Consider the following 15000-nt stretch of genomic DNA (forward strand, 5'->3'; position numbering starts at 1 on the left):
TCATGAAAAAATATTCCCAAAATAATCATGGAAACATCCCCCAAAATAATATTCACTAAAATGAATATTAGATCTATCTATCTAATTAATATCTATTAAAATACTTACAAAATAATCATGAAAAAAAATTCCCAAAAATTATCATGAAGAAATATTCTCAAAACTATTCATGGAAAAGTATTCCCAAAAATAATCATGGAAAAATATGCCTAAAATAATCAGGATAAAAATTCCCAAAAGTAATCATGAAAAAAAAATCATAAAATAATCAGGATAAAATATTCCCAAAAATAATCATGAAAAAATATTTCCAGAAATAATCATGAAAAAATATTCCCAATAATAATCATGAAAATATTCCCAAAAATAAGCAGGAAAATATTCCCAAAAATACTCAGGAAAATAATTCCCAAAAATAAGCAGGAAAATTATTCCCAAAAATAATCACGGAAATATTCTCAAAAATAATCATGGAAATATTCCCAAAAAGAATCATGAAAATATTCAGAAAAATATCATGAAAATATTCCCAAAATAATCATTAAAATATTCCCTAAAATAATCATGGAAATATTCCCAAAATTATCATGAGGAAATATTCCCAAAAATAATGATGAAAAAATATTCCTAAAATAATCATGAAAATATTCCCAAAAATAATCATTAAAAATATTCCCAGAAATAATCATGAAGAAATATTCCCAGAAATATTCATGAAAATATTCCCAATAATAATCATAAAAATATTCCCAAAAATAATCATGAAAATATTCTGAAAAATAATAATGAAAATATTCAGAAAAATAATCATAAAATATTCTCAAAAATAATCATGGAAATATTCCCAATAATAATCATGAAAATATTCCCCATAATAATCATAAAAATATTCCCAAAATAATCAGGATAAAATATTCCCAATAATCAGGAAAAATATTCCCAAAAATAATCATGAAAAAATATTCCCAATAATAATCAGGAAAATATTCCCAAAAATAATCATGGAAATATTCCTAAAATAAATATCCTCAAAATAATCACGAATATATTCAAAATAATAGTAAGGGAAATTATTCTGAAAAATAATCATAGAAATATTCCCAAAAATAATCATGAAAAAATATTCCCAACAATAATCATGAAAAAAATATTCCCCAAAATAATCATGAAAATTCTTATGACTGGAATGCAGGCAATGTTTACCAAAGATTATACACATGAGGCTCAGGAATGCAAAGGTCAAGCAAAGCGTGGGGCACCTGATATTATTGTTATTTATTGCAGGTCAAGCTCATCTTCTCTCGCTCTCGTCCTTCCTTCCTGCTGCTCACAGTAATGAATACGTTGGGAGGAAGGGAAGGAGACCCGAAAGAGAGGATGAGCCAAAGGGAAACGAGGGAGGGTTGGGGTCATCCAGCCTGGCTGACCAGACGGAAATTGCACCAGGTTGGAAGCCCCCCTCCCTCCCCCTGGTTCAAATTCAAAGCTATTCCTATCAGTGCAGCCTAGAACTCCAATACGCAGATGATAACGTAGTCTGTGCACATTCAGAAGAAGACTTACATCATCTGTTATAGAACTCCCATATGCTGATGATAGTTTGGTCTGGGCTCATTCAGAAGAAGACCTACATCATCTGATATAGAACTCCCATATGCTGATGATAATGTAGTCTGGGCTCATTCAGAAGAAGACCTACATCATCTGTTATAGAACTCCCATATGCTGATGATAAGGTAGTCTGGGCTCATTTATAAGAAGACCTACATCATCTGATATAGAACTCCAATATGCTGATGATAAGGTAGTCTGGGCTCATTTAGAAGAAGACCTACATCATCTGTTATAGAACTCCCATATGCTGATGATAAGGTAGTCTGTGCACATTCAGAAGAAGACTTATATCATCTGTTATAGAACTCCCATATGGTGATGATAAGGTAGTCTGGGCTCATTCAGAAGAAGACCTACATTATCTGTTATAGAACTCCCATATGCTGATGATAATGTAGTCTGGGCTCATTCAGAAGAAGACCTACAACATCTGTTATAGAACTCCCATATGCTGATGATAACGTAGTCTGGGCTCATTCAGAAAATGATCTACAACATCTGATATAGAACTCCCATATGCTGATGATAATGTAGTCTGTGCACATTCAGAAGAAGACCAACATCTGTTATAGAACTCAAAAGATCCAACTATGGGGCATCCCAAGGGCATCCAAACCAACCCCTTTCTCATAGCAAGGGGCCAACCATGGGGCCCAAACTTGGCACACAGAGCCCCCATGACCCACTCTGCATCCTGGTGCAGTTTGGAGGAGGGTGGACCATGGATGATGGGACTTGCAGTACCTTCATTCACTTACTGAAACCACTGCGACCCTCATCCAATGACCAATCAAGACCAAACTTGGCACACAGAGCCCCCATGACCCACTCTACATCCTGGTGCAGTTTGGAGGAGGGTGGACCATGGATGATGGGACTTGCAGTACCTTCACTCACTTACTGAAACCACTGCGACCCTCAACCAATGACTAATCAAGACCAAACTTGGCACACAGAGCCCCCATGACCCACTCTACATCCTGTTTCAGTTTGGAGGAGGGTGGATCATGGATGATGGAACTTGCAGTACCTTCACTCACTTACTGAAACCACTGCGACCCTCATCCAATGACCGATCAAGACCAAACTTGGCACACAGAGGCCCCATGACCCACTCTACATCCTGGTGCAGTTTGAAGGAGAGTGGACCATGGATGATGGGACTTGCAGTACCTTCATTCACTTACTGAAACCACTGCGACCCTCAACCAATGACCAATCAAGACCAAACTTGGCACACAGAGCCCCCATGACCCACTCTACATCCTGGTGCAGTTTGAAGGAGAGTGGACCATGGATGATGGGACTTGCAGTACCTTCATTCACTTACTGAAACCACTGCGACCCTCAACCAATGACCAATCAAGACCAAACTTGGCACACAGAGGCCCCATGACCCACTCTACATCCTGGTGCAGTTTGAAGGAGAGTGGACCATGGATGATGGGACTTGCAGTACCTTCACTCACTTACTGAAACCACTGCAACCCTCAACCAATGACCAATCAAGACCAAACTTGGCACACAGAGCCCCCATGACCCACTCTACATCCTGGTGCAGTTTGAAGGAGAGTGGACCATGGATGATGGGACTTGCAGTACCTTCATTCACTTACTGAAACCACTGCGACCCTCAACCAATGACCAATCAAGACCAAACTTGGCACACAGAGGCCCCATGACCCACTCTACATCCTGGTGCAGTTTGAAGGAGAGTGGACCATGGATGATGGGACTTGCAGTACCTTCACTCACTTACTGAAACCACTGCGACCCTCAACCAATGACCAATCAAGACCAAACTTGGAACACCGAGGCCCCATGACCCACTTTCTCTAATCACCTGGGCAGCGCCAGGTCCCCTTCTGTAGACACTATATTCTGTTGTTGTTGTTGTTGTTGTTAACCCATTCATCATCCTCTAATGTTCCTACATCCCTTTCTATATGTATATTATGACATCCCTAGACACTCTATTTCTATATGCAGATTAGAATGGCATTCGTCTTTTCTTGCGTGATGACGATAGATAGATAGATACCTCATTCGTGGTCTATTAAGACGTCTAGATCCCTTTCAATTGACTATATTATATAATGATTTCTGTAGACACTAATATGCTGTTGCCAGGTGAAGTGGCCCTCAGTGGTATCACCGAATTGATTGTTGCCAGTTGAAGCATATGCAGTGCCAGGTGAAGTGGCCACCAGTGATAGATCACTGGATTGTCTGTTACCAGGTGAAGTGCCCCTCTGTGATATCACTGAACCGACGGTTGCTAGTCAATGAATCTTCTGTACCCAGGTGAAGTGTCCCTCTGTGATATCACAGAACCGACTTGCTAGTCGAAGTACCTTGTTGCTAGGTGAAGTGGCCCTTGGTGATGTCACTGGGAAGGAAGGGAGAGAGAAAGGAGGGGAGTTCAGCACTCTGGACAGCGTATGTGTCTGTCTGTCTGTCTGTCTATCCATCCATCCATCATCTGTATCATCTACCTACATACCTACCTGTCTACCTACCCACCCATCCATCACCTGTACCATCTATCTATCTATCTATCTATCTATCTATCTATCTATCCATCCATCCATCCATCTATCCATCACCTGTACCATCTACCTACCTACCACCTACCTCCTTGTCTATCCATCCATCCATCCCCTGTACCATCTATTCATCTATCTATCTATCTATCTATCTATCTATCTATCCATCCATCCATCCATCCATCCATCCATCATCTGTATCATCCATCCATCCCTCTATCTATCTATCTATCTATCTATCTATCTATCTATCCATCCATCCATCCATCCATCCATCCATCATCTGTATCATCCATCTATCTATCTATCTATCTATCTATCTATCTATCTATCTATCTATGTAGATATCCATCCATCTATCCATCCATCCAACACCTGTACCATCTATCTATCTATCTATCTATCTATCTATCTATCTATCCATCCATCCATCCATCCATCCATCATCTGTACTATCCATCCATCGATCCGTCTATCCATTCATCATCTGGATCCATCCATCCGTCCACCATCTGGATTGATCTATCTATCTATCTATCTATCTATCTATCTATCTATCTATCTATCCATCCATCCATCACCTGTACCATCTACCTACCACCTACCTCCTTGTGTATCCATCCATCCATCCCCTGTACCATCTATTCATCTATCTATCTATCCATCCATCCATCCATCCATCCATCCATCATCTGTATCATCCATCCATCCCTCTATCTATCTATCTATGTAGATATCCATCCATCTATCTATCCATCCATCACCTGTACCATCTATCTATCTATCTATCTATCTATCTATCTATCTATCTATCCATCCATCCATCCATCCATCCATCATCTGTATCATCCATCCATCCCTCTATCTATCTATCTATGTAGATATCCATCCATCTATCTATCCATCCATCACCTGTACCATCTATCTATCTATCTATCTATCTATCTATCTATCTATCTATCCATCCATCCATCCATCCATCCATCATCTGTACTATCCATCCATCGATCCGTCTGTCCGTCCATCCATCCATCATCTGGATCCATCCATCCGTCCACCATCTGGATCTATCTATCTATCTATCTATCTATCTATCTATCTATCTATGTAGATATCCATCCATCTATCTACCTACTCATCCATTCATCATCTGTACCAACTATCTATCTATCTATCTATCTATCTATCTATCTATCCATCATCTGTACCATCTACCTACCTACCACCTACCTTCCTGTCTATCCATCCATCCATCACCTGTACCATCTATTCATCATCTATCTATCTCTACCTACCCATCCATCCATCATCTGTATCATCCATCCCTGGATTGTCTGTTACCAGGTGAAGTGCCCCTCTGTGATATCACTGAACCGACGGTTGCTAGTCAATGAATCTTCTGTACCCAGGTGAAGTGTCCCTCTGTGATATCACAGAACCGACTTGCTAGTCGAAGTACCTTGTTGCTAGGTGAAGTGGCCCTTGGTGATGTCACTGGGAAGGAAGGGAGAGAGAAAGGAGGGGAGTTCAGCACTCTGGACAGCGTATGTGTCTGTCTGTCTGTCTGTCTATCCATCCATCCATCATCTGTATCATCTACCTACATACCTACCTGTCTACCTACCCACCCATCCATCACCTGTACCATCTATCTATCTATCTATCTATCTATCTATCTATCTATCCATCCATCCATCCATCTATCCATCACCTGTACCATCTACCTACCTACCACCTACCTCCTTGTCTATCCATCCATCCATCCCCTGTACCATCTATTCATCTATCTATCTATCTATCTATCTATCTATCTATCTATCCATCCATCCATCCATCCATCCATCCATCATCTGTATCATCCATCCATCCCTCTATCTATCTATCTATCTATCTATCTATCTATCTATCTATCCATCCATCCATCCATCCATCCATCCATCCATCATCTGTATCATCCATCTATCTATCTATCTATCTATCTATCTATCTATCTATCTATCTATCTATGTAGATATCCATCCATCTATCCATCCATCCAACACCTGTACCATCTATCTATCTATCTATCTATCTATCTATCTATCTATCTATCTATCCATCCATCCATCCATCCATCCATCATCTGTACTATCCATCCATCGATCCGTCTATCCATTCATCATCTGGATCCATCCATCCGTCCACCATCTGGATTGATCTATCTATCTATCTATCTATCTATCTATCTATCTATCTATCTATCCATCCATCACCTGTACCATCTACCTACCACCTACCTCCTTGTCTATCCATCCATCCATCCCCTGTACCATCTATTCATCTATCTATCTATCCATCCATCCATCCATCCATCCATCCATCATCTGTATCATCCATCCATCCCTCTATCTATCTATCTATGTAGATATCCATCCATCTATCTATCCATCCATCACCTGTACCATCTATCTATCTATCTATCTATCTATCTATCTATCTATCTATCTATCCATCCATCCATCCATCCATCCATCATCTGTATCATCCATCCATCCCTCTATCTATCTATCTATGTAGATATCCATCCATCTATCTATCCATCCATCACCTGTACCATCTATCTATCTATCTATCTATCTATCTATCTATCTATCTATCCATCCATCCATCCATCCATCCATCATCTGTACTATCCATCCATCGATCCGTCTGTCCGTCCATCCATCCATCATCTGGATCCATCCATCCGTCCACCATCTGGATCTATCTATCTATCTATCTATCTATCTATCTATCTATGTAGATATCCATCCATCTATCTACCTACTCATCCATTCATCATCTGTACCAACTATCTATCTATCTATCTATCTATCTATCTATCTATCTATCTATCCATCATCTGTACCATCTACCTACCTACCACCTACCTTCCTGTCTATCCATCCATCACCTGTACCATCTATTCATCATCTATCTATCTCCACCTACCCACCTACCCATCCATCCATCATCTGTATCATCCATCCCTCTATCTATCTATCTATCTATCTATCTATCTATCTATCTATCGATCTATGTAGATATCCATCCATCTATCCATCCATCCATCCATCCATCCATCCATCACCTGTACCATCTATCTATCTATCTATCTATCTATCTATCTATCCATCCATCCATCATCTGTACTATCCATCCATCGATCCGTCTGTCCGTCCATCCATCCATCATCTGGATCCATCCATCCATCCACCATCTGGATCTATCTATCTATCTATCTATCTATCTATCTATCTATCTATGTAGATATCCATCCATCTATCTACCTACCCATCCATTCATCATCTGTACCAACTATCTATCTATCTATCTATCTATCTATCTATCTATCTATCTATCCATCATCTGTACCATCTACCTACCTACCACCTACCTTCCTGTCTATCCATCCATCCATCACCTGTACCATCTATTCATCATCTATCTATCTCTACCTACCCATCCATCCATCATCTGTATCATCCATCCCTCTATCTATCTATCTATCTATCTATCTATCTATCTATCTATCTATCTACCCATCCATCTATCTATCTATGTAGATATCCATCCATCCATCCATCCATGTCACTGGGAAGGAAGGGAGGGAGAGAGAGAGAGGGAAAGGAGGGGAGTTCAGCACTCTGGACAGCGCTTGGACATTGGCCGTGTCTTCGTTGGGGTCTCACGCCGATCCTTGTGTCCCCTTTTTTGCAGTCAGCACCCCCGGATTGGAAGACGAAGCCCTGACCGGGAACCCGGACCCGGGGCCAGTGTCCGAAGGCCCCACCGAGGTCAGTATCTGGGGGCCGTCTCCTCCGGACACCCCACCTCCGCCCCCCCCCCCATGACCCATGGCTCGTTTCTCCATTTAGGAACTGACCACCGACAGTCTGCCGTCCGCCGAAGACGGCGTCCAGAACGCGACCGAGCCGGACCCTCCAGACACATCTGACGGTACGACAAAATGAATATTGATAAAATAATAATCATATAATAATAATAATAAAATATTAATTGAATAATATAATATAATACTAATATTAATAATAATAATTCACAACCAAAGAAAGAGAATAATAATAATAATAATAATAATAATAATAATTATTATTATTATTATTATTATTATTATATGAATATATTATAGGCCATTCACAACCAAAGAAAGGGAATAATTATTGTTTTTTATTATTATTATTTTAGTATTATTATTATATGTATATATTATAGACCATTCACAACCAAAGAAAGAGAATAATTATTGTTTTTTATTATTTATGTTATTATATTATTATTGTTATATTATATTATTATTATTATTATTATTATTATTATTTTAATATATTATTGGCCATTCACAACCAAAGAAAGAGAATAATTATTGTTTTTTATGATTATTATTATTATTATTATTTGAATATATTATAGGCCATTCACAACCAAAGAAAGAGAATAACTATTGTTTATTATTATTTATGTTATTTTATTATTATTATTACTATTATTATTATTATTATTATTATTGAATATATTATAGGCCATTCTCAACCAAAGAAAGAGAACAACTATTTTTTATTTTATTATTATTATTATTATTTGAAAATATTATAGGCCATTCACAACCAAAGAAAGAGAATAACTATTGTTTATTATTATTTATGTTATTTTATTATTATTATTACTATTATTATTATTATTATTATTATTATTATTATTATTGAATATATTATAGGCCATTCTCAACCAAAGAAAGAGAATAATTATTGTTTTATTATTATTATTATTTGAATATATTATAGACCACAACCAAAGAAAGGAAATAATTATTGTTATTTATTATTAGTAGTAGTATTATTAGTATTATTATTATTATATGAATATATTATAGGCCATTCACAACCAAAGAAAGAGAATAATTATTGTTTTTATTATTTATGTTATTATTATATTATTATTATTATATTGTTATTATATTATTATTATTCTTACCATTATTATTATCATCATTATTATTGGCCATTAACAACCAAAGAAAGAGAATAATAATTGTTTTTTATTATGTTATATTATTATTATTATTATTATTATTATTATTATTATTATTAAAACATATTATAGGCCATTAACAACCAAAGAAAGAGAATAACTATTGTTTATTCTTATTTATGTTATATTATTATTATTATTATTATTATTATTATTATTATTATTATTATTCTATTAATAATATATAATGTAATGATATAATATTATAATAATATTTTAAGAGAATAATAATAATAATTGTATAATAATATTTTAATAATATTTTAATAATAGTACAATATTTTGTTAGAATAATAATAATAATAATAATAATATTTTAATAGAATAATAATAATAGTATAATAATATTTTAAGAGAATAATAATAAGAAGAATAAGAATACTTCCGACCTCAAATTGACACTGAGATCACAACCTTAATGGACCGGCCATCAGGCTAAAATTAGCTTCCTCGTGGCTTTGGTCCCAATCCAACTCTGAGCCAAGGCGCGCATGTTGTGAACTCCATCAAGGCGTCCATGCGCTCTCTGGAGCCGCCGAGCCCTCCTTATATGACCCTCAAGGCATGCTAATGAGCCGGATCCAGAGGCATTCCTATGTAACTGGAGCCGGGTGGGAAATGTCGCAGGATCTCTGTTGCAAAGCCAGCGTCCAGCGCACTGCAAGCGTCTCGAATGCAACATGAGAGAGAGAGGTCAAGGCCAAGGCCGTCCTAGGCTGCATCTCGTGTCCATGCAAAAGGGATCGAGGAGTCTTGGTTGAGCAGGAACAAGGGATTATTATTATTAATAAATAATAAATAATAAATAATAAATAATAAATAATAAATAATAAATAATAAATAATAAATAATAAATAATAAATAATAAATAATAAATAATAAATAATAAATAATAAATAATAAATAATATTCACAAAAATAATCATGAAAAATATTCGCAAAAATAATCATGAAAATATTCACAAAAATAATCATGAAAATATTCACAAAAATAATCATGAAAAATATTCACAAAAATAATCATGAAAATATTCACAAAAATAATCATGAAAATATTCACAAAATAATCATGAAAAATATTCGCAAAAATAATCATGAAAATATTCGCAAAAATAATCATGAAAATATTCGCAAAAATAATCATGAAAATATTCGCAAAAATAATCATGAAAATATTCACAAAAATAATCATGAAAATATTCACAAAAATAATCATGAAAAATATTCACAAAAATAATCATGAAAATATTCACAAAAATAATCATGAAAATATTCGCAAAAATAATCATGAAAATATTCACAAAAATAATCATGAAAATATTCGCAAAAATAATCATGAAAAATATTCAAAAAATAATCATGAAAATATTCACAAAAATAATCATGAAAATATTCACAAAAATAATCATGAAAATATTCACAAAAATAATCATGAAAAATATTCAAAAAATAATCATGAAAATATTCACAAAAATAATCATGAAAATATTCACAAAAATAATCATGAAAATATTCACAAAAATAATCATGAAAATATTCACAAAAATAATCATGAAAATATTCGCAAAAATAATCATGAAAATATTCGCAAAAATAATCATGAAAATATTCACAAAAATAATCATGAAAATATTCGCAAAAATAATCATGAAAATATTCGCAAAAATAATCATGAAAATATTCACAAAAATAATCATGAAAATATTCGCAAAAATAATCATGAAAATATTCACAAAAATAATCATGAAAATATTCGCAAAAATAATCATGAAAATATTCACAAAAATAATCATGAAAATATTCACAAAAATAATCATGAAAATATTCACAAAAATAATCATGAAAATATTCGCAAAAATAATCATGAAAATATTCACAAAAATAATCATGAAAATATTCACAAAAATAATCATGAAAATATTCGCAAAAATAATCATGGAAATATTCGCAAAAATAATCATGAAAATATTCGCAAAAATAATCATGAAAATATTCACAAAAATAATCATGAAAATATTCACAAAAATAATCATGGAAATATTCCCAAAAATAATCATTAAAAATACAAAAATAATCATGGAAAAATATTCCCAAAACTTATCATGAAAAAAATCCCGAAAATATACCCAAAAATAATCAGGAAAATTATTCCCAAAAATAATCATGAAAATTTTCCAAAAAGTAATCTTGGAAATATTCTCAAAAATAATCATGAAAAATAATCCCCAAAATAATCATAAAAATATTCTCAAAAATAATCATAGAAACATTCCCAAAAATAATCATGAAGAAATATTCCCAGAAATAATCATGGAAATATTCCCAGAAATAATTGTGAAAATATTCCCAATAATAATGATAAAAATAATCAGGAAAAATATTCCCCAAAATAATCAGGAAAAAATATTCCCAAAAATAATCATGAAAAAAATATTCCCAAACATAATCAGGAAAAATATTCCCAATAATAATCATGAAAAAATATTCCTAGAAATAATCATGGAAATATTCTCAAAAATAACCATGAAAGATATTCCCAAAAATAATCATGAAAATATTCAGAAAAATAATCATGGAAATATGCCCAAAAATAATAACTAAAAATATTCCCAAAAATAATCATGGAAATATTCTCAAAAATAATCATAAAAATATTCCTAAAAATAATCATGGAAATATTCTCAAAAATAATCATGGAAATTTTCCCAATAATAATCATGAAAAAATATTGCTAAAATAATCATGAAAATAATCAGAAAAATAATCATTGAAATATTCTCAAAAATAATCATGAAAATATTCACAAAAATAATCATGAAAATATTCACAAAAATAATCATGAAAATATTCACAAAAATAATCATGAAAAATATTCGCAAAAATAATCATGAAAATATTCACAAAAATAATCATGAAAATATTCGCAAAAATAATCATGAAAATATTCACAAAAATAATCATGAAAATATTCGCAAAAATAATCATGAAAATATTCACAAAAATAATCATGAAAATATTCGCAAAAATAATCATGGAAATATCTCAAAAATAATCATGAAAATATTCCCAAAAATAATCATGAAAATATTCGCAAAAATAATCATGAAAATATTCGCAAAAATAATCATGAAAATATTCCCAAAAATAATCATTAAAAATACAAAAATAATCATGGAAAAATATTCCCAAAACTTATCATGAAAAAAATCCCGAAAATATTCCCAAAAATAATCAGGAAAATTATTCCCAAAAATAATCATGAAAATTTTCCAAAAAGTAATCTTGGAAATATTCTCAAAAATAATCATGAAAAATAATCCCCAAAATAATCATAAAAATATTCTCAAAAATAATCATAGAAACATTCCCAAAAATAATCATGAAGAAATATTCCCAGAAATAATCATGGAAATATTCTCAAAAATAATCATGGAAATTTTCCCAATTATAATCATGAAAAAATATTGCTAAAATAATCATGAAAATAATCAGAAAAATAATCATTGAAATATTCCCAAAAATAATCATGAAAATATTCGCAAAAATAATCATGAAAATATTCGCAAAAATAATCATGAAAATATTCACAAAAATAATCATGAAAATATTCACAAAAATAATTATGAAAATATTCGCAAAAATAATCATGAAAATATTCGCAAAAATAATCATGAAAATATTCGCAAAAATAATCATGAAAATATTCACAAAAATAATCATGAAAATATTCGCAAAAATAATCATGGAAATATTCCCAAAAATAATCATGAAAATATTCGCAAAAATAATCATGAAAATATTCACAAAAATAATCATGAAAATATTCCCAAAAATAATCATGAAAATATTCCCAAAAATAATCATGAAAATATTCCCAAAAATAATCATGAAAATATTCCCAAAAATAATCATGAAAATATTCCCAAAAATAATCATGAAAATATTCCCAAAAATAATCATGAAAATATTCCCAAAAATAATCATGAAAATATTCCCCAAAATAATCATGAAAATATTCGCAAAAATAATCATGAAAATATTCGCAAAAATAATCATGAAAAATATTCGCAAAAATAATCATGAAAATATTCGCAAAAATAATCATGAAAATATTCGCAAAAATAATCATGAAAATATTCCCCAAAATAATCATGAAAATATTCGCAAAAATAATCATGAAAATATTCGCAAAAATAATCATGAAAAATATTCGCAAAAATAATCATGAAAATATTCGCAAAAATAATCATGAAAATATTCCCAAAAATAATCATGAAAATATTCCCAAAAATAATCATGAAAATATTCCCAAAAATAATCATGAAAATATTCCCAAAAATAATCATGAAAATATTCCCCAAAATAATCATGAAAATATTCGCAAAAATAATCATGAAAATATTCGCAAAAATAATCATGAAAAATATTCGCAAAAATAATCATGAAAATATTCGCAAAAATAATCATGAAAATATTCGCAAAAATAATCATGAAAATATTCACAAAAATAATCATGAAAATATTCACAAAAATAATCATGAAAATATTCACAAAAATAATCATGAAAATATTCGCAAAAATAATCATGAAAATATTTGCAAAAATAATCATGAAAAATATTCAGAAAAATAATCATGAAAAATATTCAGAAAAATAATCATGAAAATATTCACAAAAATAATCATGAAAATATTTGCAAAAATAATCATGAAAATATTTGCAAAAATAATCATGAAAATATTCACAAAAATAATCATGAAAATATTCACAAAAATAATCATGAAAAATATCAGCAAAAAGTCCATTATTTCCATGATGATGCTCGCTTATATAATAATAATAATAATAATAATAATAATAATAATAATTTTAGAATATACTATTACAAATATGATAAAATAATAAAACTAATAATATATTAAGAAAGTAAAAATAATGTAATATTAAGATTATAGTATTTAGAATATAATGCAATAATAAAAATATAATATAAATATCATATTTTATATAATGAGATCATAACAGTAACAATAAAATAATAATATGATAATATAATAATAAAATATATTAATAAAATATATAATATGATAATATTATATTAACTATATATTAAGAATATAATAAAATAACAATAAAATATTTTTTATTTAAAATAAAATACAGTAATTAAAAGAAAAGAAAAGAATATGAATAAAATAATACTTATTTTATTTATATTATTATTATTTTCTTTTTTCTTTTAATCATTTTATTTTATTTTTTAAAAAATAAATTAATATAATATTAATAATATATAATATAATATACAATAAATGTAATATTAATACGATATATTATTATTTTATTAATATTATTGCTATTATTTTATTCCTATTATTATTGCATTTAATCTATTTAAAATAAAATACAGTAATTAAAAGAAAAGAAAATAATATTAATAAAATAATATTTTATTTATATAATTATGATTTTCTTTTTTCTTTTAATTATTTTATTTTATTATTTAAAACTTAAATTAAAATAATAATAATAATATAATATAAATAATATTAATAAAATATACAATAAATATAATATTAAGATAATATATTATTATTTTATTCATATGATTATTGCATTTAATTTATCTAAAATAAAATACAGTAATTAAAAGAAAAGAAAAATATTAATAATAGTATTTTCTTTTAATTATTTTATTTTTAAAAAAAAATTAAATTAAAATAATATGAATAATATAATATGATGATGATAATAATATTATAATATGAAT

General features: G+C 30.6%; 1 protein-coding gene across 1 annotated transcript in view; it reads left to right on the plus strand.

Annotated features, from left to right (window-relative positions):
• The window catches only part of PDPN (podoplanin), a 37166-nt gene that overhangs the window by 5994 nt on the left and 16172 nt on the right, over nt 1–15000 (plus strand). Inside the window, exons 2-3 of the mRNA XM_060759081.2 lie at nt 7899–7975; nt 8057–8138. Coding sequence (XP_060615064.2) covers nt 7899–7975; nt 8057–8138 — 159 coding nt within the window. The remainder of the gene's footprint in view (nt 1–7898; nt 7976–8056; nt 8139–15000) is intronic.

This window comes from Anolis sagrei, chromosome 13 (genome assembly GCF_037176765.1).
Source record: "Anolis sagrei isolate rAnoSag1 chromosome 13, rAnoSag1.mat, whole genome shotgun sequence".
Lineage (NCBI taxonomy): Eukaryota > Metazoa > Chordata > Lepidosauria > Squamata > Dactyloidae > Anolis > Anolis sagrei.